Source organism: Sabethes cyaneus, chromosome 3 (genome assembly GCF_943734655.1).
Source record: "Sabethes cyaneus chromosome 3, idSabCyanKW18_F2, whole genome shotgun sequence".
Classification (NCBI taxonomy): Eukaryota; Metazoa; Arthropoda; class Insecta; order Diptera; family Culicidae; genus Sabethes; species Sabethes cyaneus.
In genome coordinates, this window is record NC_071355.1 from 159989743 (window position 1) to 160017210 (window position 27468).

The 27468-nt window shown below is 41.8% G+C and overlaps 2 protein-coding genes across 2 annotated transcripts; one reads left to right on the forward strand and one right to left on the reverse strand.

Moving 5' to 3' along the window:
• Window positions 1-6162: 6162 nt before the first annotated feature.
• Window positions 6163-15685, forward strand: LOC128740331 (acetylcholine receptor subunit alpha-like). The gene is made up of 8 exons (XM_053835868.1): window positions 6163-6245; window positions 6310-6464; window positions 6527-6681; window positions 6747-7135; window positions 7217-7369; window positions 7430-7780; window positions 12496-12954; window positions 15549-15685. The coding sequence occupies exons 1-8, from the start codon at window positions 6197-6199 to the stop codon at window positions 15683-15685; spliced, it is 1848 nt and encodes a 615-aa protein (XP_053691843.1). The 5' UTR covers window positions 6163-6196.
• A 1946-nt stretch (window positions 15686-17631) lies between these two features.
• Window positions 17632-26659, reverse strand: LOC128741361 (acetylcholine receptor subunit alpha-like). Its single transcript, XM_053837138.1, has 6 exons — window positions 26337-26659; window positions 26095-26267; window positions 19145-19192; window positions 18958-19073; window positions 18530-18894; window positions 17632-18474 (listed from the first exon to the last, which is right to left on the reverse strand). Exons 1-6 carry the CDS (start codon window positions 26458-26460, stop codon window positions 17888-17890), a joined length of 1413 nt encoding a protein of 470 aa, XP_053693113.1. The 5' UTR covers window positions 26461-26659; the 3' UTR covers window positions 17632-17887.
• Between the last annotated feature and the right edge of the window lie 809 nt (window positions 26660-27468).

The following is a 27468-nucleotide window of genomic DNA, read 5'->3' on the forward strand; positions in this document are numbered from 1 at the left end:
GCTTTTTACTACTCAGAATCGTAGTTAACTGATTCCTTGCTCGTCGGTATTTGGTCAAGTTCTCATATTTTTTCTCTCCGCCGCTTGTTGGCATTCCCCATCAAACTTATCGTTTCGTATGCTGCATGATTTTTCACGGTAGTGGCCTTTCCGATGGCCTCGCCTAGTCTGTGCCAACGTTGTCGGCAGATTGCTCAATGTTTAGCCGTGGAGGATGGTTTTGACGTGTCTGGTATCAGGTTGACAGTTTTTAGCGCACATATATTACCAAGTAGTCAGCGCTGATATCCGCACCCCGTAGGGAACGTATGTTCGTAATGTTAGAGACGAATTGGCAATCTATGAGACTGTGGTCAATATGGTTCATTGTACGTTGCTGAGGTGATCTTCAGCAGACTTTGTGGATATCTTTGCGTGGAAAAAAGGTACCGTCATCCGGGGATACCTGCAACACCGGGGTTACTTGCAACACTTTGGCGCATCGCGCTTCAGGCAGCTCTAACGCATTTGTTTGTTAACATAACCATTTGTACCCAATGCCATTTCAAAGAAGGGATGTTTATCTATTGTTTAGTTAAGTTTAATCCATTACATCATTGTTTTGCTTGTTTTTATACGATTAGAAAGTAATGTCACTTTCAGAGTCGGAAAAATGGATGTGCAAAGTTGCGTCAGTTCATTGACATGGAATTATTATTTATTGTTTGGTCCCTGTACACAATAAGTGCATCATATAAGCTAACAAATAGCAACTTTGAGCTTTGTTTATATTTTGAACTTGGAGAAGAAACGATGAATTCGTGTTGTTACTTCCAATATGGCGCAGTTTGCAGCACTTGTAAAAATGAAAATTATCGTAATAGACAGTATGTACAAAGCAAGTTTGCATCTGTACGATGTTATTTTGTCTACCACCATCTCCAGAAAAATTAAAATTGTGAAAAATTTCACGTGCCTTGAAACGGCAATTTGGAGTTCGCCGACATGCTGCATTTTCACCGAATATCTTTAAAAAAGCGATAGACGAAATTGGGAAACAAAAAACACCTCCAGTATCTCTTGTTTTACTACAAATACATTCAAAATATTTCAAAATAGTCATTCGCGGTTTGAAATCAGATATTAAATCATAAGAAACGCAAAATCAGAAAAGTGTTGCAAGTAACCCCGTTTACTGGGTAACTTGCAACACCCCTATTTTCGGTTCATTCTGCAGATTCATTTAGTTTATATTTTTTCTCATAATCAAAAATCAAAAATACTCACCACTATACAAGTTTTGGCTACTTACACTTGGATTTACACGGTATATTTCGAAAGTTATACTAAGTCAAAGTTCAAAAATGTTGCAAGTGGCAAGGATGACGGTACTTCGAATCACCAATGAAACAAGGACAACGAATGGAAGCTCGGTACTTGGAACTGCAGATCGCTGAATGATCAAGTGTCGCTCAACGAGCCGGAACTCCGCAAACTCGGCATCGTAGCTCTGCAGGAGATCTGTTGCAAAGGAGAGAAGGCTTGGAAGATCCGCTGTGGGAAACTCCAGTTTTACTAGATTATGATTGAACTACCAACGAACTGGGAATGGGCTTTGTAGTATTGAGCAGAATGCAGGATCGCGTGGAAGAATATTATATAGTTTATTAAACATGGAAGTTTGCCATGTAGTCTGACCCCGGCTTTAAGCTTGCGAAGAGGCTGCCATCTTAGATGTTATTGAAAAGACGTCGTATTCTATTCATCAGAGGTTTCTTAACTCAAATGCTATTTGGGCTGCTCTTTCTAGAAAACAGATGTACGGAGTTCTTTCACAAGTACGCTATTGGCCGCATTGACTTTACTGTTTAATGAAATTTTATAAAACTCATGTCAACAAGCTAGCTTGCTTGTCTGAACGTCTGAAGCGCTTATTTAGTGTATTCGCATCTAACGTCCATATCTAGAGGTTGTACACAACTCTTGACCCGTTTGATTACTGTGAACGTTGTTAAACACAAATTGAACTTTTTTTATAGCAAAAAATTAAAAAAAAAAAATCAAATTTCGATTCGCTTTTAAAATCGATAAAATGCTCTGTAGGGTGCTGGACGGGTTCGTCTACGGCGGGTCTTCGTCTACTTTCTAGACATATTGACAAGAAACCAGCATTATACCCAATTTTGATGCGAATTACAGTCAAGCTAACCTGGTATTGATATTTATGGATTGTCTCTTCGCTATCGAGGAAAAGATTATGTTAGAAAATTATTAGTTTTCACTTAGGGTATGTTGCTACATCGTCGTAATTGCCTATTCCCGTCCTATCCAACACAAATTATTAAAAATATCAGCATTTTTATGACGCACAATGCAAAACTAGTTATTCCCTAATATTTTAGTTTGTTTTCTATCACATGCGATCAATCAAAGTGAGCTGAGATCTATTTAAATGCTTTTTATCATTAAAGAAGTCCTACCAGCCAAATTTCCTGCGTTTTTCGTGCGACGAAGAAGACAATGTCGACTAATCGTTTTAATTTCCGTCATTCATAAATGAAAATAACTCACGCAAGCCATAGTCGTTATTCTACAGCCAGGAAAACTTGCCTGACCTGCAGAAATTTTGTAGAATAACATTTGATCTGCCGTCCTACACAAATACATGCGCGTTAGCTTCGTAAACATTGTTGTGATTTTTAGTTCGGACGATGAAAAATTTTGATGGACGGATTTTAAAACGGTACGACGTATTTTAGAAATAAAGTCAGTTGCGTAATTTCAATAATATGCTTTAATAGTCGCTTTTCAGTGATTTCAATGTTCACGGATCGGAAGGTAAATGTGTTTTAGTCAAATCAGCACTAGAACTTTTGGAGTATTCATTAAATCCATCCAACAAATGATGTAAATCAGAGTGGCTTTCCTTACTACGACGGGAATTAGAAAAAAACCCTACTACTTATTCAGCCGAGAGCCGGGGTGGCTCTTGCCGTATAAAGAATTCCTCTCCATTGTACTCGGTCCTGGGCTACTCGTCGCCAATTCGTTGCGTGTCTCGACACACACAAGTCGGCTTCAACCTGGTCGAGCCATCTAGCACGTTGAGCCCCTCTATTCCTGGTGCCGGTAGGGTTCTTAAAGAGAACGTATTTTACTACACAGTAATCCGGCATCTTTGCGACGTGGCCGGCCCACCTTAGTCTCCCAACTTTCGCCAGGTGTACGATGGGAATCTCTCAAAGCAGTGCCGTGTAGCTCGTGATTCATACGTCTCCACCACTCTCCGCTTTCCGTTTGTACTCCGCCAAAAATAGTCCGCAACACCTTTCATTCAAAAACGGCAAGTGCACGTATGTCTTCCGTAAGCAAGGTTACTGCCTAAAGTCCGTAGAGGACTACCGGTCTTATTAGCGTTTTGTACATCGTCAGCTTTGTGCGGCGGCCTATGCTCCTAGATCGAAACGTCTTGCGGAGGGAAAAATAGGTTCGATTTCCAGCTTGAATGCGTCGTTGGATCAAGGGGGCAAACGTTATTTTCTCGGGAGCCTCTACCTACCGTATATTTGGTTTTCGACGCATTAATTTATAACCCTATCCTCCTAACCTCCGGTCTTAGTCTGGCGCAGATTTCGCCCGCCGTTCCACGGTTTCCAGCAATGATGTCGAGGTCGTCTGCAAAGGCTAGGAGTTGACTACTTTTGCTGAAGATCGTTGCTCTCGTTTCGATGCCCGTTCGCCGGATCACATCTTCAATAGCGATATTGAATAACATACAGGGTAGTCCATCCCCTTGCCGTAGCCCTCTGCGCGATTCGAAAGGACTTGAGAGTGTCCCCGAAACGCGCACGTAGCACATCACTCGTTCCAAAGTAGCTCTGATCAGCCGCGTCAGTTTGTCCGGAAAACCGTACTCGTGCATTATCTGCCATAGCTGTTCGCGTTCAACGGTATCGTATGCTGCTCTGAAATCAACGAAAATATGATGCGTAGGCACGTTGTACTCTCGACATTTCTGAAGGATTTGTCGGAGAGTAAAAATTTGATCCGTAGTAGCATGGGCCTCCATGAAGCCCGCCTGATACTGCCCTACGCATTCTCTTGCTATTGGGGATAGACGACGCAACAAAATCTGGGAGAGCACCTTGTAGGCGGCGTTGAGCAGCGTAATGTCGCGGTAGTTATAGCAGTCTAGTCTTCCATCTAATCCTCCGGTAGTTTCTCTTCTTGCTAAATCCTTGAAATCAGCCAGTGAAGTGCCGTTGCTAGCGGTTCTTGGCCATTTTTGTAGAGTTCTGCCGGGAGTCGGTCCTTTCCGGCGACTTTATTATTCTTTAGCAGACCGATTTGTCGCCGGATCTCTTCGAGATCGGGAGCCGGTACGCTGTTGTCGTTTGTAGATACTCCGGGGTCAACTTCCATTGCGTCTCCTGCTGCTATATCGTCGTTGTTTCTCATCGAAGAACTGCTTCCACCTGTCGAACACATCGCGCTCGTTTGTGATTAGATCCCCTCCCTCGACCCTACACATGTCAGGTTTTGGTGTGTGGGCCTTGCAAATTTGGCTCACCTTCTCGTAAAACTTGCGGGTGTCATTGGCCCAGAATAGTTGTTCTAGCTCCTCACGACCTCTTTCCTCCTTCTGGCGCTTTTTCCTCCTCAGGATCGTGGTCAACTCATTCCTCGCTCGTCGATACTTGGCCAAATTCTCTCTCGTGGATATGCTCAGATAGTTTTCCCAAGCTCTTTTTTACCTCTCTATCGCTTCTTGGCATTCCCCGTCGAACCAATCATTTCGTGCATTCGAGGTTTCCACACCTAGCACCGCGGTTGCGGCCTGGTATCCTGTTCCATCCGTTTTCGAGGGTCGAAACATCTAGCTCCACGGCGGAAGGTATAGCTTCATCCAGTACGCGCGCGTAGTTTTCGTCAGTTCGCGGGTTGTCTAGTTGCCGAATGTTTAGCCGAGGAGGGCGACTTTGTCGTGAGGTATAAACCGTCGATAGTTTTGAGCGCACATGTACTGCTACTAGGTAGTGGTCCGAGTCAATACCCGCACTCCGTAGGGAGCGTACGTTGATGATGTTCGAGAAAAACCGGCCCTCGATGAGAATATTGTCGATTTGATTCTAGGTTTTCACTATTTGTTCAAAAAATAAAAGTCATCTTGGTTTTTCTACCAGCTTTGAGTATGACGAAGAGAAATTTGAGGATGACGAAGAGTAACTACTTGAAATTTTGAGCTGTTATTCAAACTATTTCCACTTTTTTATAGTAGTTGGGTAGCTCTTGCACTCAGCTCAAAGAACACGTGCCTAGATTTTTATAAATAACTGGTGTCTGTCCAGGATAAACGAAAGAAATCTTGCTTATGACGAAGTGAATTTTCGTATGACGAACTCCCGCTGGAGCATGAAAAATTGTTGCACTGAGAAATGTAAGTTCCGAAATGTTTTTTCGGGCTAAATGGGTATACATGTACCCATTTTTTATTTTATAAATTTTTTTTATAAAATTTTCTTATAAAAATTCGCAATAAAATATGGATCGTGTTTACGTATGACGAAGAGAATCCGTAACCCTGCTGATAGATATAAAAACACTGATCGTAGTACGTACACATTGCATTACAGCCTTTCATTGAAACGACCGCAGATGATACCAATTTGGTACAGAATGATGCAACTGAGAAAGCATCCCACCTCAACAACCAATGGAAATGGTTTGCTTTGATAGTAGAACGGATCGGCTTCTATCTGGTGGCTGTCATCTATGCGATGATGCTAATTTGCTTCATCCCACTTGGCAACGACAGACCGGATAACATCATGGCTCCCGTTGTAAGACCTTGGAAATGAAAGATACTACTAAAAGTGATCTTTTTTGAAAAAAAATCAGATTTCTATTATTTCTAGAATTGCCCTAGTTTATCAGTAAAATAGAACTAACATTATCACTGGTAATACATATGCAATACTCACGATAGTCAGTGCGATAAAACCGTTAGTTTCTTTCATTCATTATGACGTCGGGTGATAACCAATATATATAGCACAATTGTATCATATTACACTAGGGGCGGATATTGACGACTCCTAAATGTAGGTTAGGCTAATGTCTCTCAATGTTTTCTGGAAATTGTCGCTTCTAGTGGGATCAGTACAGATTTCAAAACCGTGAGCATCACATCTCTGCGTAAGTCAACTGCTAGGAAAACATGAAGCAGCTCCTGTTTTTAACATTCTTTCTATATGTCCACGGAACATGTAAGATATGTTTATTATTGTTTATTATTTCAACGAAAAAGAAGCAAAGAAGTTTTCATTCCAGTGGCAATTAATTGTGATGTCGAACCAAAAACTACAGAAGCAGTACTCCGAAAAAAACTCCTCTGCTCTAAATACGATAAATCGGAACGACCAGTGAAGAATCATACCATTCCAGTGCTCGTAGACATGCATATGATTATGCAAAATTTTAACTTTGTAAGTGCTAAGCAAATACTAAAATAAGTTAGTATTTACAATTAATTGCATTTCACTAATAGGAAGACAACCTTCAAAAATTGTACATCAACGTGTGGCTATTGCTGCTTTGGAAGGATGAATATTTAAATTGGAATCCAATGGAGTACGATGGCATCATAGAACTCATCATAGAATCTGACGATATCTGGGTTCCCGACATGCTCCCGTATTCGGCGTAAGATTCAATTGACTCAACATTCCACACGTACCAGCTCTAACCGTCTTTCAATCAATCTGAAGTTATTACAGCAACAACCTAGATACCGCATGCACTACACCAAAGTGTCTGCTGGAGAGTACCGGGAAGATAAAGTGTGTCCCTGCCTGCGAGTACCACACGCTGTGTCGATCGGATTACACCAATTGGCCGTTCGATCGGCAAAACTGTAGTATCCGCTTCGGAATGTGGGCGGAACATTCGAAGGAGATTGACTTCGTCGCAAACGAAACGTCATTCGCTTCAGAGGAAACCAACAGTCACAACGAGTGGAAAATTCTTTCCATGAGTGTGCAAAAATACGATTCACCACTACCGGAGAAAAACACTACCTATCCATCATTGATCTACAACTACATCCTGGAACGACACTCCGGATCGCATTGTGCAGTCGTACTAACACCTGCTTTTGGTAACTAAAATCTGTCCCCTAACATTTAGGGTTTGAATAGTTTCAGATGAGATATTTTTAATGAATTTTGTTTTTCCATAGTAATGGTTGCCATAAATTTGATAGCGCTTTGGTTGAAATGTTACTCTTTGGATCGAATGCTCCTGCTTGGAGCGAACCTTTTTATACATTTTCTGTTCATCGAAAATCTTTACTGGATGATTCCCTATAATGGATCGACAACGCCCTCTTTTTGTAGGTTTATTGTGGACATGACTGAATTTTCAATACTGATTGCTTCTTTTCAACACACAGTACTTTTCTTCCGAGACTCCCTAGTACTCACATCATGCATCTTGTACGCGACAGTTTTTCTCAAATACGTGTTCTTCAGTGACAAGGAAGCACCACTGGCTATCAGGGGTTTACTAGTATCCATAGCCAGTAACCGCTTGGCACAGAAGCTTTTCAGTGCAGACACGGATGAAGACGATAGTAGTCACAATGCGATAGAAAATGACCGTGCCAATGAGCGTTCCGCTGAGGAAATAACCGAAGATACTGTAATTTTGGTTGATGGCAATCCGAACGAGCCGGAAAAAATTAACGGGACGAGAAAGCTGTGTAGAATGGTAGCAGTAGTGTGCGATAAACTTCTCTTTGTGGGTACAGTTGTTATATATGTTTTTATGTTTCTTACGCTTATTCCTAGATATTAAGTAGTATTAGAACCTTTCAATTTTTTTTGTGTTTCTTCCTTTGAATTTAAAACTCACAACTAGTTCAGTGAAAAGTTTTTAACTTGATCTAATGAAATTACGTATTCATGGCTACCTACTGAAATAAAATTTTTGCCAGATTGGGTTAACGACAAGGTCGGCAGAGTAAATTTATGGCAGTTAGTATGGCACCGAATATCACCCTTCCCTTCTTCAGTGTACCAACATTAGGGCGCCAATGGAATGTAACCAACATACTCCCATAGACTTAGGAAACCATCACACAAAATAAAATTTGTTCAACTAACCTGCTAGCCATAATAAGATCTAGCAACTCGAGGCAGTAAGCATTGCATTCTACAAGTTCTATTACTTTTTGGGCCATAAATTACACTTAATATTGAGATTTGTGCCCAATTAAAATTATTTGCACTTTTTCACTGTCGATTTTTCATTAATTTTTTTCGGCTGTTCCATTCATTACATCACTCGCGAAACTTAACTTTTTGCTAATATTTTTTGTTTTGTTTATGCTTGCCCAGTTTTGCTAAAAATGGCGTCGAAACAAGAAGCATTTCGGGAGCGCGTTGTACACTTCCACGAACTGCAACAGAAATCTCGGCAAAAACTATACGATACAACATTCAAAAAGCAAATATGTTGCGGCTTCGATTGTTTACCATATTCTAAGATGCCCAACAACTATTCGCAAGCAAGGTAGTGGAAGACCAGCCAAAATTATGGACGCAGAAGGACATCGTTCTCTTTCTCGTTTCTTCAACAACAAGCGCTCTGGTTTGGCTATCAATTAAGATGCAGCAGACGAATGTTTGAAGAAAATTTTGATCCCGTTTCTACAAAAACATCATGCAGATGGACAATACGTGTTTTGGCCGGATAGAGCATTATCGCATTACGCCAAAAAAACACAATCGTTACTGAATACCCATTCGATCTCATTTTTACCCGAAGACCACGACCCAAAAAATCTGTCTCAGTGCGCTCAATTGAAGATTTCTTCGGGATTTTGAGTTCCTTGGTGTATAAAAATAACTGTAGAGCCACAAATTGCAAACAGTTGATTGGTAGAAACAAAAGATGCATTCGCAAAGTTGACAAGAAGGTCGTACAACGTTCCTGTTTCGACGTCAAACGAAAGCTTCGCCGAACAGCCGATTACGGACCGTTTTCAAATGCACACTAATTTTTTTACAACAATGGAAAATGTATCTTTAATTTCGGTAAATCAGATCTTCTTCATGTATCTTTGTCTTTTTTTGACAGCTTGAGAAAAAAATCCAAAATTTTAGTTGCCACCCGTTATATATGGAGTGATGCCAACGTAAACATTTGAGCATGAAATTGACCAATTATTTTCGCTATCAAATTAACAGTCGTAGAGTGTCGATAACGTACTTATAAAATTCACTGATAATAAAATTCACCGTAAACAACATTTTATGTGATAGAATTACTGTTGGATCTAGTTCAACAGCAAAAATTGATACGCGATTCTACGTTTAATAATTGTTCATAACAGATTATTACGTACTATACTTAAAACACTGTTCTCCTGGAAAAAGTGCATAGCATAAACAAAACGAGAGTGGCAACAGGACCAGTATTGAAAAATTCATAGCAGCAAAACACTCAGTGAAATTTCAACCTTGATCACAAGCGCGAAACTCGCATATAAATTTCTCTCGCTATTATACGCGATGTCTCTGTTGCTATGCGATGTGAACCAAATTCAACTGTGAGCTTTTTGCTTGATTCTTCATACAACGCACTGGCACTTCATACAACGAACCAGAGAGCAAAAGAGAATCTACCACTAGAGAAAACACCCGCCGCGAAAAATGCAATACACATTCATGAATTAAGATGGCAAACATATTGGCGGGATTTACATTTTTCTTTCGCGGGAATCGACATTTTCTTAAATAGAAAGTAACAAGCCTAATAAGAATTAGATAAACATGTAATTTAAATGTGCGTTTTAGTTCAACTTAGCGATTTATTAACAGATTTCTTCCCTCGCGCTCACTCCCAGCTACGTATCGCACGAGAGAATGCCTATGCTATTCAACAAGGAATGTGTATGTATATGTGCATAGCTCCGAGTAGCAGTTGAGGCAAAGCAGAATGTGATCAAGCGGAATAAATATGTGTGAATTTTGGGCTTTTTGCTTTGAAAAGAGAAAAACTCACGTGTGATTTTTTTCTGCATAGGATCAAGCTGACATGATTCACAGTTGATTTTGATTTTTGATGAGTTTTGAGATTTTGAGTTTCAACCATCACTGAACAGGACGTGAAAGTACTGAAATCAGTAAAAAATGCAGCTGGACTCTGACGACCTTCACATTAAAACACATCTAACATCGTTTCAAAATATTTTGTTTCATTCTAACTGAAAAACAATTGAGAAAGCACAATACAAAGTACATGCTCATTTAAGTGGTTGGCAAATTGTCGTCCCTCATAGCCTTTCTTCCGTAATGGCAGGATGCTAAACCCGGCCAAAACAGCAATGCATCAGAAAAGACAGCAGACTTTGTTTCAGACTGACAGCCCTGGTTGCAATTAAATTGTCCCTTTTGAAACCACAGGCAGCCAAACCAGATATTTCTTAGTGAGCGTTAACAGTTCGTCGGTTCCATATGCTTGAAAATGTCTGTCACCACTTCCCTTCCGGTTGTGTATAAATTTCTTGCCTAGGAAGCAGCTATTGGTGTAGGCATTATCGTCCAATACGACGTAACCGAACTTCATCTGCATCGTCCTATACAGCCTTCGGAATCGTTATCTGGTTTGGTTTATCGTTATGATTTGGAGTTACTACCTTCTTATTAGTCGACGGCCGTCATCTGCGGGTGCTCGTATATTGATCGCCTTTGTTCACTGCTACATCGCCGTCGTAATGCTGCTTCTACTTTTCGATCAACACAAAAAAAAAATTTGTGGGGTGATCGAAAAGTAGTACGTATAAAATGACCCTCCAAATCTCGACACATGCCGGTTTTGGCCCTTAGACTTTGAGCGAGTTGTGACAGAAGAATTTGTGTCGATAGTGCTTGATACCACATCGGAAATGGCCGTGCCGTTCGAAGAAAGAATGCCGAGTAGTTAGAGTAGCCGGAGTGACGCGTTTATCATAATCATCACCAAATGAAGTCGTTTTCCCTGTTCTGGTTATTGCCAGTCACACTGTATGGAGATGGGACGCAACTCAAAATGTTCATGTCTTAGCCGACGGATCGTCATCGACGTTGCTGGAAGCAAGAATCGCTGCGCAGTTAGGCATCGAAAGTAAAACTGACGATCTTTTGTTGAGCTGGGCGGGAAAGATCAGCAGATACAAGAAAACTTCTAGGCGCTTAACATTCCGTTACTCGCGCCAACTTTTGTAACACGGATACTCGCGCGTTGTATTTTGTACAACACTCTTTATCTCGGAATATCTCAGAATCCTTGCTATGTAGAAAGTTACTGTCTTCAGCAAAGTTAACCAGTAGGTTAAGACCTTTTGTTTGGGGGATAGAATTTTATAAGTTTGTCACCAGGCGGCGCCAAAACCCGCTGTAAATTGTACATCTTACAATTGCGGCCATATACAAGTAGCTGCATTCGGAAAGATCCTTTTATCGTTCCTAAATGATGTAGCATTCTATTGATTAAATTTTTTCTTGCAGTTATCATGTTTTCTTAGATATTTTTCACATAAAACATCTCATCACATAAAGTATGATAACATTTCTGCTTTTGGCAGAAAGAAGGGCATCTGTGGTTAGAAACTAGGGCTGATGTGGTGTTTTGATTTACTTGGGCAGGATGTTTAGAAAGTTTTTTGCACAATGATGATACATAGTATGAAAATTGAATACTTCCGTTCATCAGCCTAGCATTTTTGGTCAACTAAAACATTTTCTGAAAACAGGATCTTACAAATAAACAGATTCCGTAGATAGAACCCATTCAGAAAACGTGCCCATACACTAGCGCAGTGAAGTCACGAAATTATGAACTTTTGCACACCTGTGGAATGACCGTCAACTGCTGAATAGCTTTGCAGTATACAGAAACCATTTTCCCCTATGAAGAAATAAGAGAAAATTCCAGTAGGGACCAAGTGCGGTACCCCTCACACACCGCTTACATCGTTTCTGTGATTTCGGTTTATGCTCATCTATTTTGCTGAACAGTTTACAGCATTCATGTATTGAATAATTATGTTATTTTGTTCATAATAAGTTTATTGAAGAATACATTTTGGTTTGACATCGATCTGTTACTTTAAAACAAAATGGCATCCAAAAATCTACAAGTGTTGTACAAAATACAACAGCGCGAGTAACGGAAGGTTAAGTGTGAAAATATCCGGTTCCAGTAAGAAAATATCTCAATTGGGAAATGTACGGGCTGCGCGGGAGCTGGGACTTCGCCGTCAAATAGTGGATTATGCGGAGCTTTCGAATAATTATCCGCATCTGTAGAAACCTCCAGTGGCCAGATACACTAGCGCTAAAGCAAGCATGGTTGTCAGTCTAGAGCATAACTATTCATCTGCTAACTAGTCTGAAGTCTCGAATAGGCCTTGGCAGTGCGCCGGTCGCAACTAAAACTAGGCTATTGAATAACTTCATTTTTACACCTGAGAAGGAATAACTAATACAGGACTCAATGCGGAAGTTTTTCGCGGTAGCGATGAAACAGCTCGAAGCTCAGAACTCGTACTGAAACGGGTTTGCTCTGACGAAGTGAAAATGTTAACTTCCCTGATGGCAATCCCAATGGCGGTCAACAGGTTAAGAGACTTGGATAGACGGCTCGCAAAAGATCTGGAGCTGCGCAGAAGGCTGAACGAACAAATCGAAAGCTTCGAACAGAAAGAATATGTCCGTAAGGTGTCAGTGGATGAACTGAAGAACATCAACCCGCAACGAGCGTTGTATCTCCGGCTAGAGATAGTGTCAATGTCAATTCCTAAGAAACCGGATAAAATTCGAATGGTTTGGGATGCCACAGCGAAAGCTGGAGGTGTATCATTTAACGATATGCTGCTGAAAGGTCCGCATCCCCTCGTTCCGCTTATAGAAGTTCTGCTGCAGTTTAGGGAAAGCAAGTATAACCAAAATACCCCACCACTTAACATAAATTCCAGCATCCGAAAAAATTTAGGAAAACTCATTATTTTTCGACCTACCAGAGTAGGGTCTTTCCTTAAAGCGCACATATTTCACGTTCAGGGTTAGTTTAGTATTTGATCACTAATTTTCATTCGTTTTCCAAACAAAGAAAATGATAAAAATTTACACGTGAAATAAATTTTACGTCCATTCACGGTCGTAGTTACCTTCGATCTTATCTTATCGCAACCTACGAAGCAGAGCGATGTACAATTCACTGTTCCGAGTCTCCAATCACAGTCCTTATTTCATAGGCAAGGTTTTTCCTATCCGTAATTTCTTCTGTATTATTTACAGCTTTTTGTTTTTATTCGGCAGCTTGAAGGGCTTTTCCTAATACCCTGTCTTTCGTGTCGAGCTCGACGTCTAACATAATAAGACCCAACAAACACTCTCAGACTAGGCTAGGCTGGTAAACGGCTGGTTAATACGTACCATCGGTGCCTTGCGCACTGCCCAAGTAACCATAAGCATTAATCCAAAGCCGTATATTGGAAATAATTCTGCATCTCTAGTGCCAAACTTTTGTATATTAGCCATCTTAATGCTTATAAAACGTATATTAACATTGTTGATGCATAGAAACATTAACGTAAATCAACATTAAATAAAGCAATATATGCGCATATAACGTAACAATATAATGAATTTAGTCAATTGCATTAAAACGAGCCGTAAGCGTTGATAAACGGCTTGTACTTGACTTCTTATTTTGCTATTCTATGACCACTATTCGTGTCCTCTTCCATCTAACGGATGCCGTCTTTTGACGTAGGACTATGTCTTACGGCAAGTTTTGAGATAGGGTGTCATTCCAAAAAATCGAAAAATGCGAGCGTCACGAAAAATGAAAGGTTTTGAGCGCTAATAGCTCAGCGGTTTTTTGATCGATTTTCAATATTCTTACACCAATCGATTGGAAAATCTTCTAAGAATTGACCCAAATGAAGACAAGTATGGATCCTTGATGTTGAACTATTGAAAAATTGAAAATAATGAACCAGTGTTTTACCAGAATTCTCGCTTCGTGATTGGTTAGAATATTCTTTACGATGATTTAAACCTATACCAATTTGATATCTGTGCTTGGGAAGTAAGCCAAAACAAGTGACAAAGTTTCCTTATTTCAACAAGATTTCTTAACACCGCGGTTAAACCTAGGCCATTTTGATGTCCTTGCTTGGGAAGTATGCCAGAAAGAGTGACAAAGTCCCCTCGTTCCAACAAAGTTCTTACGAACGCGATTAAACCTAGTCCAATTTGATGTCTGTGTTAGGGAAGTGTGCCAGAAAAAATGACATAAGTTCATTGTCTCTCAACAGATCGCAAATTCTTTACTGCGAGACGATTAAACCTCGGCGAATTTGATATCTGTGTTGGAAAAATGTACTACAGCTGTAGTGTTCGGTTATAATACGACTTTGTATGAATACGCATGCTTGCCGTTCCATTAGAAGTGTAGTGAAAAGATGTGCTGTTGATAAAAGGAATGTTGCTACTTCGACTATAGCCGTAAATTTATAAGAATAACTTTTAGGCTTAACGACAAGTTCACACGCGCCAACTCGAAACCAAACCGTACACCGTACACGATCCAACAAGAACGCCCAAACAAACAATATACGTAACGGTAAATGCACACGACGACAAAAAATAACAGAACGCGCCATAAAGCCAAACACAATAAAAATTTGCTATAACTCGACCGATTCGTCGGGCGCGAATACATGCGCTGGCCATCTACTAATTTTATATAGGGGTTCCAAAGATGACAGCTTTTGAAAATTATTTGTATAAAATATCTATGTAACTTAGCTTGAAAACAGGATCAGGATTAGACATTACCCTTCTTTATCGACAGACTTCCCAGTCAGCTATTAGAGTACAGGAAATTTACGGGGCAAGTCCCAAGCAACAGTGTAAGTTTTATTGTACTCTTATGGTGGTCTCCAAGACCAATTTTGGTCTTAAATGCCATCATAAGAGTGTAATAAAACCCAAATTGTTACTAGGGGTGCAACGATCCTACTGACTCTATCTAGCAAGCACCGCCTAGCCGAGATTCGAACATACGACGACTGGTTTGCAAGACCAGCATGGTACCTCGAAGCTAACTGGGTACTACGCTTATAGTGATGGACGAACTGCAGAAGTGGGTGATGGGATGGTGGCCGATCAACCCCCGAATGAGCAGATTAAGAATCAAGGGCCGATTGTTTAATAGTAGCACAATTAACGCAAATACGACCTCTCAAGACATGATGTCAAAATCATCATCGGGGACTATAATGCTCAGGTTGGTCAGGAGGAGGATTTTGAACCGGTTATTGGACGGTTCAGCGTACCCCCACAAACGAACGAAAACGGCCTAAGACTCATAGACTTCGCCGCCTCCAGGAACATGACCATACGTAGTGCCTTCTAACAGTATAACCTCTACTATTGGTACACGGTACACCTGGAGATCACCCAACCAGACGGAATCACAAATCAACCACGTTCTGATAGATGGTCGGTACTTTTCAGGCATTATCGACGTCAGAGCCTATCCGGACTCCAACATTAATTCGGATCACTACATACGATACCGGCGCCTACCACAGTATGATCTAGCGCGACTGGAGCAAGCGGGTATCGCCGAAACTACGCGTTATCTCTCGTAACCGCGCTGCCGGAAGAGGGTGAGCTGGATGAAGCCCCTTTTGAGGACTGTTAGAATGCCGTGAAAACAGCCATTTACAGCGTAGCGGAGAACGTCCTAGGCCGTGTGGCACTGAATCGACGTAACGAATGGTTTGACGAGTAATGCCAGCCAGGCTTGTCCTGCACTCAGTGAACTTATTTTGCTTTTTTAAATGTAGCACCTCAGCCAAACAAAATTCGAAAATATTATGTATGGGGCATTTATAGAGTAAATTATTATCCATAAGATTGCTCTATCTTTAGTATTTACGGCGCACTCCCAGTTCACACAATTTCGAATTTTGCTTGGCTGAGGTGCTACAGTTAAAAGAGCAAAATAAGTTCACTGAGTGCAAGACAAGCCTGCTGCCAGCAGATATTGGCTGACAAGAATGTAGCGCGGGTACAAATGCTGCGTAGAGTCACCCGTCAGAATGTCGAGCGATACAAATAAAAGCGGAGACAGCAAACCCGACGCTTCCAGGAGAAGAAGCGCCACCAGAAGGAGAAGGAGTGTGAAGAACTCAAGCAGCTGTACCGCTTTCACGAAACACGGAAGTCCCATCGAAGACTCAACGAATCTCGCAAAGGTTTTGTGCCGTGGGCTGAAATGTGGAGAGATGAAGATGGAGGAAACTTGACTGACGACCGTGCGGTGATCGAAAGGTGGAAGCAGCACTACGATGAACACCTGAATGGCGCGCAGGCGAAAGACTATGATAGCGGAGGAAGTGACCACATTGGTGTAGCAAGCAACGAAGATGTGCCACCCCCATCGATAAGGGAAATTAAAGAAACCATCCAGCGGCTGAAGAATAACAAAGCAGCGATAAAAGATGGCCCGGATAAGTTGACCGGCTGTCTGCTTCCACTGATTCAAGATTTGGGATACGGAACACCTACCGGAGGAGTGGAAAGACGGGGTTATTTGCCCTGTCTACAAGAAAGGCGATACTAGAACTAGAACTACCGAGCAATCACTATCCTGAATGCCTCCTACAAGGTGCTATCCCAAGTCATCTTCCATCGACTATCGCCAATAGCCAATAGATTGGTGGGAAGTTATCAGGCCGGCTTCATGGAGAGTCGGTCTACAACGGGCCAAATATTCACTCTGCGGCAGATCTTCTAGAAGTCCCGCCAATTCTGAGCCCCCACGCATCACCCGTTAATCGACTTCAAAGCCGCATATGATAGTGTAAACCGACAAGAGCTGTGGAAAATTTTGGACGAAAACGGCTTTCCGGGAAAGTTTACTAGACTTATCATGGCTAGGACTGACGGAGTATTAATTTTCATGGTTTGGCACTCCGAGTAGAAACTCGCTTGTAATTAGAAAACTGCTTATGAAATGTGTTTTCCCTAACAAACATAGTGATGGTGGTGACCACCAGAACTGAAACAAATACCCAATTCACCTGCAATTTGTTTTTCTTTTTCTATTCTTTCGCTGCCTGGGCTGCAAGTCATCATTTTAAACACGAAGTAAAGTTTAACGTTCCTTATGCTTCTATTAAACAAAGTTTTAGACGTGATGTATCTGTCTATCTGTCTATCTCTCTTGTTTAGCAAGCAACTTCCCCTAATTCGAAAAAATACCTGCAATAAAAATAACCTCGAAAATTCACAAAGCTTTGAGCTTTGAGCAGCGAAAGCAAGTAAAAGCCGCACATTACATGGGTTGGGTGTACTCACCCAATCAAAACTCAAAAAAGTGAAGAAAATTGCTTTCTCTAAGCATTCATCCTTGTTCGTCGCATGTTCCTGTTACGAGCCATAAATTAATTTATGCACCTATTACTCAAACGCAATGGCCAAAATTCCGACACGGTTGAATAGAAAAACCATCAACTAGTTGGAACGATCCTTTAATGTCGTAATAAAACTACATATTTTCTGGACCATTTGCAAATGGTCCACACTAAACCTAGCACCGAACACATTAATTTCTGAACGGAAGTGACTAGTTTCAAACCGTCACTATTTATGCTGCTTCCAGCAGCTACTAATCAATGAGCATTCCCTGCTTGTGAATGTGGTAATAATAATCTTCCTATTCGTAGCGAGCGACAAACATGGGAAATTTTCTTATAGTTTATTGGTTTTATTATATTGCATCCAATTGAGCCGTAAGCCTGCCTGTCTCGTCTCTATCGCATGCTTCTCCGGATAGATAAACAGACTCACGCCAGAAACAGCACCATCAGCATGAACACGTAGGTTGTCGCAATTCCGCAGAAGACGATACGATCGAATGGTTGAAAAAACACGCTCCACTTAACGTCGCTTGGATCGACTTCCTCGTCAGAATCTGCCTGCTCGATAGCAGTATCCCGGGTCGATGGAGGAGGCAATGGTGGCATTGATTGGTCCTCGGTCACGTGGTTGGACATTCGTGCTTCGGTACTTTCAGTGGTTGGCTTTATCAGAGGAGCCTCTAGATTGATGTAGCCTAACTGAAGGAAAGGTTTAAAAGTCGCATTTCTGGCTAGCGTTCGATAAATATTCCGAAGAAAGTGAGGAACACCGTTGCAGTCACGTTTTGACATTCTTTCCGAATAGGCCAACAAACCGACTAATGCAACAGTCCAAAACAATGAACCTAGCAGCATATGAGCTAACTTTAGAGCAGGTTCCATCCGAGTGCTGGCGTACCAATATAGTATGCAGGTGTATGCACTATGCAGTGCCAAAGAAGCAAACGTAATTACCGCTCGAATAGAACTATCAATTCTCAACCAAGTGATCGTAAGATTTATGGCAAATAATACTGAAAAAATTGAAGGGTTGATTATTTCAATTAATTGTTTCAGAATTTCACTTACTGAGAATAAACAGCAGAAAGATAACCAAATGAGGACCAATCAATCGTTCCACAATTATATCCATTCTAAATTCCGGATGCACCGTATTATTGACAATCGCCATCTGGAACGATGTTATCTTATAAGGCAGCACACCGGACACTGCATACGATAATCGTCGCTGAAAATGAAACAACGAAAGCTGATTGATATCATAATCCGGAGTAAAAATCCTCAAGGGACAACTCTTTGTCTCGAACGCCCAATGGCGCGAATTGTCGAAACAGTCAACACCGTAAGTGCACAGCATGGAGTACATCACCTCGCCATTGAAGCTCAAATGACATTTAACCTGGAAGCAGTGGCTAGCACCTTGAACGCGTGATCTGAAAGGAAATTGGGTTAGAAAAATTGCATCTCTGACTGGTTCATGTGGTTCTGGTTTGTACCTAAACAAAGACTTTGCTGCCAGCTTTGGCAACCAGATGTCTTGCTCCGAAATGGAAAGAGTATTTATGTTGGCGTGTTCCTTTTTGTTCCAGTGCAGATAGGCATCGTACCATTGCTGTTTTGTTTGGAAAATAATTATTTAATATTTGATTGATCAGAATATTTCCCTGTTAGAAAGAAGCTTACCATTGATAGCTCCACCGTTATCTCCAGCTTCAAGTTTGAGTTTTGTACCTAAAATCAATCAAATCATTGGAATAAATCGTATTAAAGCAACTGATATAGGGTAATATAAAAGCCGGAATAGAGAAAGTTCATTCACGTTGAAAGAATTAGAGCTAACTGGGTTAGTGCGTGACGTTTAAAAACTGCGATTTTCTGAAAAATAATATTCATTAATACTAAATATTCTATTCTAAATTGTTTAAATTTTAGGTGGCGATAATAATTATGACGGCATTTGTCAGAGTACTTCAAAAATTAACGAACACACTCGCTTTTATACGAATCCCAACATGTTTTTTTTTCGTTTTTTCCACTTTTAAGTTTTTTGGACACCTGTAGTGCACAATGTTTTACTACTGCAAGATTAGAAACATGTAATTATTCCATTACTAGCTGATCCGACAAACTTCGTATTGCCACAAACTAAACTGTACTGTACATAAATGGTGAATCTCGGATGACCTTTGTCATAATCTTTTCCAAGTTTCTGAGGAGTTCAACCTTAGATGATTTATTTTGGCAGTTACGTAACTATGAAAGCATGGGTAGTTTAATACACAAATTTTCAATTTTTCCTCACAATAAAGTAGAAAACAACGCCGCCCATTGCGCAATGGGCAAAAATGAGCTCGTAATCCCAAGAATTAGAAGTCGCTGGTTTGGAATCTTACAAAATACCTATTCTTATGTAAAAAAATGCAGGAAATCGATTGGTGATGGTTACATCCTGCGCAGACTTCAAGAAGTAGTCCATTTTGCCCTATTTTCCCCAAAAATCATGTTAAAAGCTAATTAAACAGTATAAAAGCTTATTTGCCGCCCGTGAAACGAACTCAAAAAGCTTCCAAATTTTGTCAAAACAGAAGAATCAAATCCCATCCATTCTATATTGTGCGAAATACAGGTACAGTCCATTTTGCCCAATTCACCCCTAAATAATAGTAAACCCTAATTACCATGCTCAGCTCCATGGGCGTAGCGAGGGGGGAGGGGATTTGAAGGTTTAACCCCCCCCCCCCCTCGGTTCTGGGTGCCGGTGGGGTTGTTGAATAGAACCGTTTTCCTTACGACGTGTTCGGTTCACCGTAGCTTACCGGCTGTCGCCAAATCCGTTAGAAATCTCCCCAAGTAGTGTCTGTTGCCTTTGATGTGTGCACCTCCGTCACTCTTCACTTTCAGCTTGTACTCACTCCACCAAATACCGTCCACAATGGCGCGTTTGTCCTCTGTACGCAATGTCAAATTCCTAAAAACTATCGGTCTAGAAGGGGGTTTGTACATTGTCAGCTTCGAACGGCGGCTTATGCCTTTTGATCGTGCCGTTTTACGAAGGGCGAAGTAGGCTTGACGTTTCTGGATCTCCTTATTTGTGTTGCTGTCCGTGGCCACCAGCGATCCTACATAAACGAACTCATCCACCACTTCTGGTTCGTCGCTGTCACAATTAACGTCCGCGAAATACGCACGTTGATCTCGTTTGAGCCTCTACCATACATGCATTTGGTCTTCGACGCATTTATTTTAAACCCAATCCTCCAATCCTCCGCTTTCAGTCTAGGGCAAATGGCAAAGTTTCTGGCTTTAATATTAAAGCGCATAGCCTGCGTAGTTGGGCTTCAAATGGTGAGTTGACAACCTGGAAGGAGCGTCAAACACAGCTCTGGTCCTCACAAGCTCCCGCCTCACGCCTCCACGAGTCATTTGATACCAAATGCGGCGTAGCCTGGGTGAAGTTGTCAATCTAACAATAGCGAAGTGATGAGGTGCGACGCGAATACTGGCGCGGTATCCATAGCATGGCGGTAAAGGAAATGCTTCGTCAAACACGAGCGTCTGTTCACCAAGGAGGTTCACCAAGGTCTGTTCTCCATGTTAGGGGCGGCTGATTATTATACTCGTCCTCGCGCCAGCAGGGACTCTAAACAGTGCTTGTCACGATGGTCCTCCGGCGAGACAGGAGGTTAGGGGCAGGCCTTACAGGCCCAACAAGAAAATAGGGATCGGAACAATCGGCATCGACCTACGCGACGAAATAAGGACTACGATTGGAAACTCGGGATATAGAATTGCAAATCGCTCGGCTTCCCGGGTTGCGATAGGATAATATATGATGAACTATATCCCCGAAACTTCGAAGTCGTAGCACTGCAGGAACTTTGCTGGACAGGACAGAAGGTATGGAAAAGCGGGCATCGAGCGGCTACTTTCTACCAGAGCTGTGGCACCACCAACGAGCTGGGAACCGGCTTTATAGTACTGGGAAAGATGCGCCAGCGTGTGATTGGTTGGCAACCGATCAACGCAAGGATGTGCAAGTTGAGGATTAAGGGCCGTTTCTTCAATTACAGTATCATCAATGTGCACTGCCCACACGAAGGGAGACCCGATGACGAGAAGGAGGCGTTCTACACGCAGCTGGAGCAGGTGTATGATAGCTGTCCGCGACGGGACGTGAAAATCGTCATCGGTAACATGAACGCGCAGGTAAGACGGGAAGACCGGTAATCGGGCCAAACTGTCTGCATGCCACAACGAACGACAACGGCCAACGAAGCGTAAATTTGGAAGCTTCCCGCGGTATGGTAGTCCGAAGTACCTTCTTCCCCCACAAAGGTATCTGGTAAGGTAAGGCTGGAGATCACCAGACCAACGAATAGAAAACCAAATTGACCATATTCAAATCGACGGTAAATTCTTCTCTGATGTTATAAACGAATATAGAATGCGAATATAGATTCGGATCATTTCCTAATTGCAGTCTGCCTGCGCTCAAAACTCTCGACGGTGCATAACACGCGTCGAAGTCGTACGCCACGACCCAACACGAGCAGCTACGAGACACCGAAGTTGTCCAGGAATACGCGCGGCAACTGGAAGCAGCGCTTCCAACGGAAGAGCAACTTGGCGCAGCAATTCTTGAAGATGGTTGGAAAGGCATTAGAACCGCCATCGGTAGTACTGCTCTAGCGGCACTAGGTACAATGAATCCGATCCGAAAAAAACGATTGGTTCGACGGCGCATGCGAGCAATTAGTGCAGGAGAAGAATGCAGCATGTGCGAGAATGCTGCAACACCGTACGAGGGCGTATGTGGAGCGATATAAACAAGCACGGATCAGCAAATCTCGGTCTTCCGGAGGAAAAAGCGCCAAAAGGAAGATCGAGATCGCGAGGCGATGGAAGAACTGTACCGTACTAATGATAAACGGAAGTTCTACGAGAAGTTACACCGTTCGCGCAAAGGCTATGTGCCGCAGGCCGATATCTGTCGGGACTCAGACGGTAATCTTCTCACGAACGAACGTGAGGTGACCGAAAGGTGGAAGCAGTATTATGGCGAGCACCTTAACAGGGAGGTAGCTGAACATGAAGGTGACGATATGGCAATAGATCTTGGAGCACGTGCAGAAGGCGACAGAATACCAGCCCCCGACCTCCAAGAGGTAGCAGAAGAGATCGGTCGGCTGAAGAACAATAAAGCGGCTGGGGCTGATCAGCTAACCGGCGAGCTGCTGAAATGCGGTGGGAACGCACTGGCTAGAGCGCTGCACTGGGTCATTATCAAGATTTGGGAGCAGTAGCTACTACCGGAGGATTGGACGGAAGGTATCGTGTGTCCGATCTACAAAAAGGGCGACAAGCTGGATTGTTGTAATTACCGCGCAATCACACTGTTGAACGCCGCCAACAAGGTACCCTCCCAACTTTTATGTCGTCGTTTATCACCATTTGCAAACGAGTTCGTGAGGCAATATCAAGCGGGATTCATGGGTGCCCGTGCACCACGGACCAGATTTTCGCGCTTCGGCAAGTGTTGCAGAAATGTCGCGAATACAACGTGCCCACACATCATTTATTCATCGACTTCAAATCGGCGTACGACACGATCGATCGAGATCAGCTATGGCAGATTATACACTACTACGGATTTCCGGATAAACTAACGCGATTGGTCAAGGCGACGATGGATCGAGTAATGTGTGTTGTTCGAGTATCAGGGGCAGTCTCGAGTCCCTTTGGATCTCGAAGAGGGTTACGGCAAGGTGATGGGCTTTCATGTTTGCTGTTCAACATCGCTTTGGAGGGTGTGATAAGAAGAGCGGGTACAGACACGAGTGGCACGATATTCACGAAGTCCGTCCAGCTTCTTGGTTACGCTGACGACGTTGACATCATTACACGCACCTTTGGGAGGATGGCGGAAACGTACATCGGACTGAAAGCTGAAGCCAAACGGATTGGACTTGTCATTCGTGTATCGAAAACAAAATACATGAAAGGAAGAGGTTCTAGAGAAGTGAATGCTGACCTCCCTCCCCGGATTCATTTAGACGGTGATGAAATCGTTCGTGTATCTGGGCTCACTGGTTACCGCAGACAACGACACCAGACACCAGAGAAATACAAAGACGGATCATGGCAGGAAATCGTGCCTACTTTGTACTCCGTAGGACGCTGCGATCGAACAAAATACGCCACCTCACGAAGTTAACAATCTACAAGACGCTGATTAGACCGGTAATCCTTTACGGCCATGAGACATGGACTATGCTCGTGGAGGATCAACGCGCCCTTAGTGTTTTCGAACGGAAGGTGTTGCGCACCATCTACGGCGGAGTGCAGATGGAAGACGAAACGTGGAAGAGGCGAATGATCCATGCATTGCATCAGCTGCTTAGGGAACCACCCATCGCTCACACCGCAAAAATCGGTCGTCTACGATGGGCTGGGCATGGCGTGAGGATGTCGGAAGACTGCCCGGTTAAAAAAGTTCTCAATAACGATCCGACTGGAACGAGCCGGCGGGGCGCGCAGCGAGCAAGATGGATCGTTCAAGTGGATGGCGACCTGCGGACCCTACGCAGACTACGTGGCTGGCGAATTGCGGCCATGGACCGAGTGGAATGGAGACGACTTCTCCGTACAGCAGAGGAAACCACGGCCTGGAGCTGATTAAGTAAGGTAAGTAAGCCTACGCAGTTTGCTACATCAAGCTTCTGAAAATCAAGCTTTTTGTTTCGATATCTGTTTGTCGAATTACCGCCTCAAGAGCGACCTTGAAAAGCAAGCAGGATAAGTTGTCAGCTTGCTTCCACCCTGGTCGCGTCTCGAAGAGATCCTATCCTATGGATTCTTACAGCCTCTCCCAGCCGAGATTCGAACTTTTTTTTCTTGTATGGACTGTGACCAGTATCGTTGATCTATTGTGATATCGCCCGGGTGTTTGCTGTATAACATGCACTGTATTTTTTGCTTTAATCGCTATTGAATGAGCGAGATTCGAACATACAACATACCTCGATGCACATTGAGAGGTATAATTTTAACATTTGACTGATAATAATTCCCTATTTCTGGAATAAACTGCTTAAGGTTAGGCTATGTACGATTTTTTTTGTAAACCCCCTCCTCTATTACAGCAGGGTCTAACCGCTGATGAAGAAAAAAGAAACGGTTACTAAAATTTTCGGTCTGACGGAGGCCACAGCACAACAGAGATCAAACAGAAAACACTAAAATTGAAATTGTTTTGTTTTTATACGAAACTTATCGCAGGTTGATGGTATTACACTTTTGTTAGCTACTACTGTGCTAATTTCATGGATTCAAACATCGAAGTTTTGCTGTTTAAACAAACTGATGTTTTAAAATTTGTCCACGGAAAGAGGACGAAAAAAGTCCTAATCTAATTAGTCCGCTACTGTTTTTTGTTCTTATACACTAAACAACGTATTACACTCAAATCTTTTTTACACGGTTTATTTTTAAGATTTTTGAATTAATGCGGGTTTTTATGACGATTTTTGAATTAACACGGTTTTTTTACGACGATTTTTGAATTAACGCGGTTTTTTAAACAGTTTTATTTTACACGGCACGTATCCTTCGTGTAAATAAAGACTTGAGTGTATTTATAACACTTCTTTCATTTTGTTGTTTTTTTTTCTATCGAAAAGAAATTCCTCGTGCGCCACATGGGATATTTTAGATCAGTTTGTTTGTCGCGGAGAATCCAGAATTGATTTCCAATTTTCTACGTGCAGATTATTTGGCAAAATATACTTTTTATATGGAAAAGTTTTAAATGCAAGCGTATTATGCACTTCAAAACAATAGATTTTGGATTCATTATACACATAACAGTTACCATTACATATTCAATACAAAGCATGGAAGCACAGACTAACAGAAGTAACGCTTCGATCAAATTTTCTAACAATACATCGTTTCAATGACATCCCTAAAACTTGGAAAAAATACTAGCACCACCTGGTGCAGTCTTCGCGCTACGCAGAGTAGTTTGGTATAAATTTAGTAATGCTATATATTTACTTGTATATTGGGTGCTTTGCCCAAAGTTAAACGCGGTCTAAAGGAAACACTGCGCTTGAAGCAAACACCGCGCTAGAACTGTTGCCAGAATGCTGTAAACAGGCATGTTGTTCACCCAACTAGGTCGTCAAAGGTAACTAAAACTTTATGATTTCTGATAATTTCTTCCAATAATATCAAAATCGACCCGGAAACTATGAAAGAGCATTTCATTTTAGAGTTGCGCGGTGGATAATTTTCAGTGAAACTTACAATATTATTTGACAACAGCGCCAACGCAGGCGAGCGGCATTTTCGCGCAGCGACTGTTATTTGAGTCTTAGCTAAAGCGAAAATTTGAAATGATCGTTTTTATTGGCGTTGGAATGAGGCTTCATTGTTACGTCTGTTAGTCTGTGATGGAAGCTTTACATTAATCAACACAATTATGATGAAACTTTTTTTTTTAAATCACCTTTGTGATATATTTATTACTACCAAATGTCAGACAAAAGAATTTAAGAATCGGTCAAAAAATTTACACAAGTTTTTTGCAAACCTGTGAATAATAGATCAATCAAAATGAAAAAAAAACTTACCAATTCAACACTCAGAACTTCCGCTCCAATGTACATTGCGACACGATCCTGCTGATTTTTCACTGGCCGTTTACGAATATCATAGCCAGTTCCGCAGAGCAGAGCATTCTTCAGTATCAACTCCGAATTGTTTCCTTGATAGCCATTATCACAACCGAAACCATTCGTAGAACCTTAGAAAATTCACTTCAATTATATTATGTTTACCATCAAATCACACTTCGGTTTACTACTCAATTTACCACTGATTCCACTGACGTTGACACAACAAATGATCCAAACAGTGATTATAAGTGTCACGGGTTGCCACCAACCAGTGAAATTTGGCATCTTTGCCGAACCAAATCCAACGGTATGTTTCTGCATCCAGACTGATCAGAACTGATTACGATGATTCAAAATGCACTACCACTGTACGGCATAGTTATGAAATCCGAATTGTTCTACGACCCACCTCCGTTGGCAGCGTAATGTTCCTTGCACTACTGTAGCTGTGGCTGTAGATGAGCCGGCTGCATAGTTGAAACTGCAATTGCAACCGTAATATGCACATACATGCTTTATTCAGTCACTAATGTTGCAAATATTGTGCCGTGTCTCGAGGGAAACGTCATTAAAATTGCACTTTATTTTATGCCAATCTGCTTAGAGTATAAACACAACCTCATTCAAATAGATGTGTACCTACAGACAACGGAACGAGATAATCAATTGGATAGATCAACCTAACCGGCAGTCAGAGACACAGTTAGTGATCTATCCCAAAAAAAAGTTGATCCAAAAATACATTTCGAAAACTCAACCGTATTGCCTGACAACGATTTGTGAAAAATTTAGATTTCAGGAAGTATATCAACTAAAGAATTTACTCCTCCGATTGGAGTGACCACTTGTAACCCGCTGTTCGCTGCTGTGAGGGTGGATATTTACTATCTGTCGCAGGAGCTTCGTCACGTACGTGATCACAGAGACACATGTGAAAAGTTTGCCACTTTTACACGACACACTTGGAATACACGCTATGCATCACGTGTAAACGAATTAAGTCAGTTTAGATCCGCTCATTCAGAATTTATTCGGACAAATTTACGCTCAGATGAGAAGAATTATGACATTGAAAAAAGCAACGAACTTGAGTCTAACCGTTGTTGTTTAGGCATTTATTGGTGGTTTCAAAACAAAAAGATTTTAATGTCAAACCAAAATCAGTTTGTCTTTGTTATGCAGCAACGCATGCATAGTCTAATTTAATCGTTCAAAAAGTAAATTAGTAAACCAGGTTGTTACCATAACCGAATCCGTATCCGAATGGGTAGTAACCAACTGATTGCTGTTGAATGTACGTTCTTCTTCTGGTGCATTGTACCTCTTCGA

Excerpts from the sequence above, each read along its gene's own strand:
- LOC128740331 (XM_053835868.1), top strand. The coding sequence starts at position 6,197 with ATGAAGCAGCTCCTGTTTTTAACATTCTTTCTATATGTCCACGGAACA. Across the intron at positions 6,246-6,309 it reads TCTATATGTCCACGGAACAT|TGGCAATTAATTGTGATGTC; the intron begins GTAAGATATGTT and ends TTTTCATTCCAG. Across the intron at positions 7,136-7,216 it reads CGTACTAACACCTGCTTTTG|TAATGGTTGCCATAAATTTG; the intron begins GTAACTAAAATC and ends GTTTTTCCATAG.
- LOC128741361 (XM_053837138.1), bottom strand. The coding sequence starts at position 26,460 with ATGCAGAAACATACCGTTGGATTTGGTTCGGCAAAGATGCCAAATTTC. Across the intron at positions 19,074-19,144 it reads TAACGGTGGAGCTATCAATG|CAATGGTACGATGCCTATCT; the intron begins GTAAGCTTCTTT and ends CAAACAAAACAG. Across the intron at positions 18,895-18,957 it reads GCAGCAAAGTCTTTGTTTAG|ATCACGCGTTCAAGGTGCTA; the intron begins GTACAAACCAGA and ends ATTTCCTTTCAG.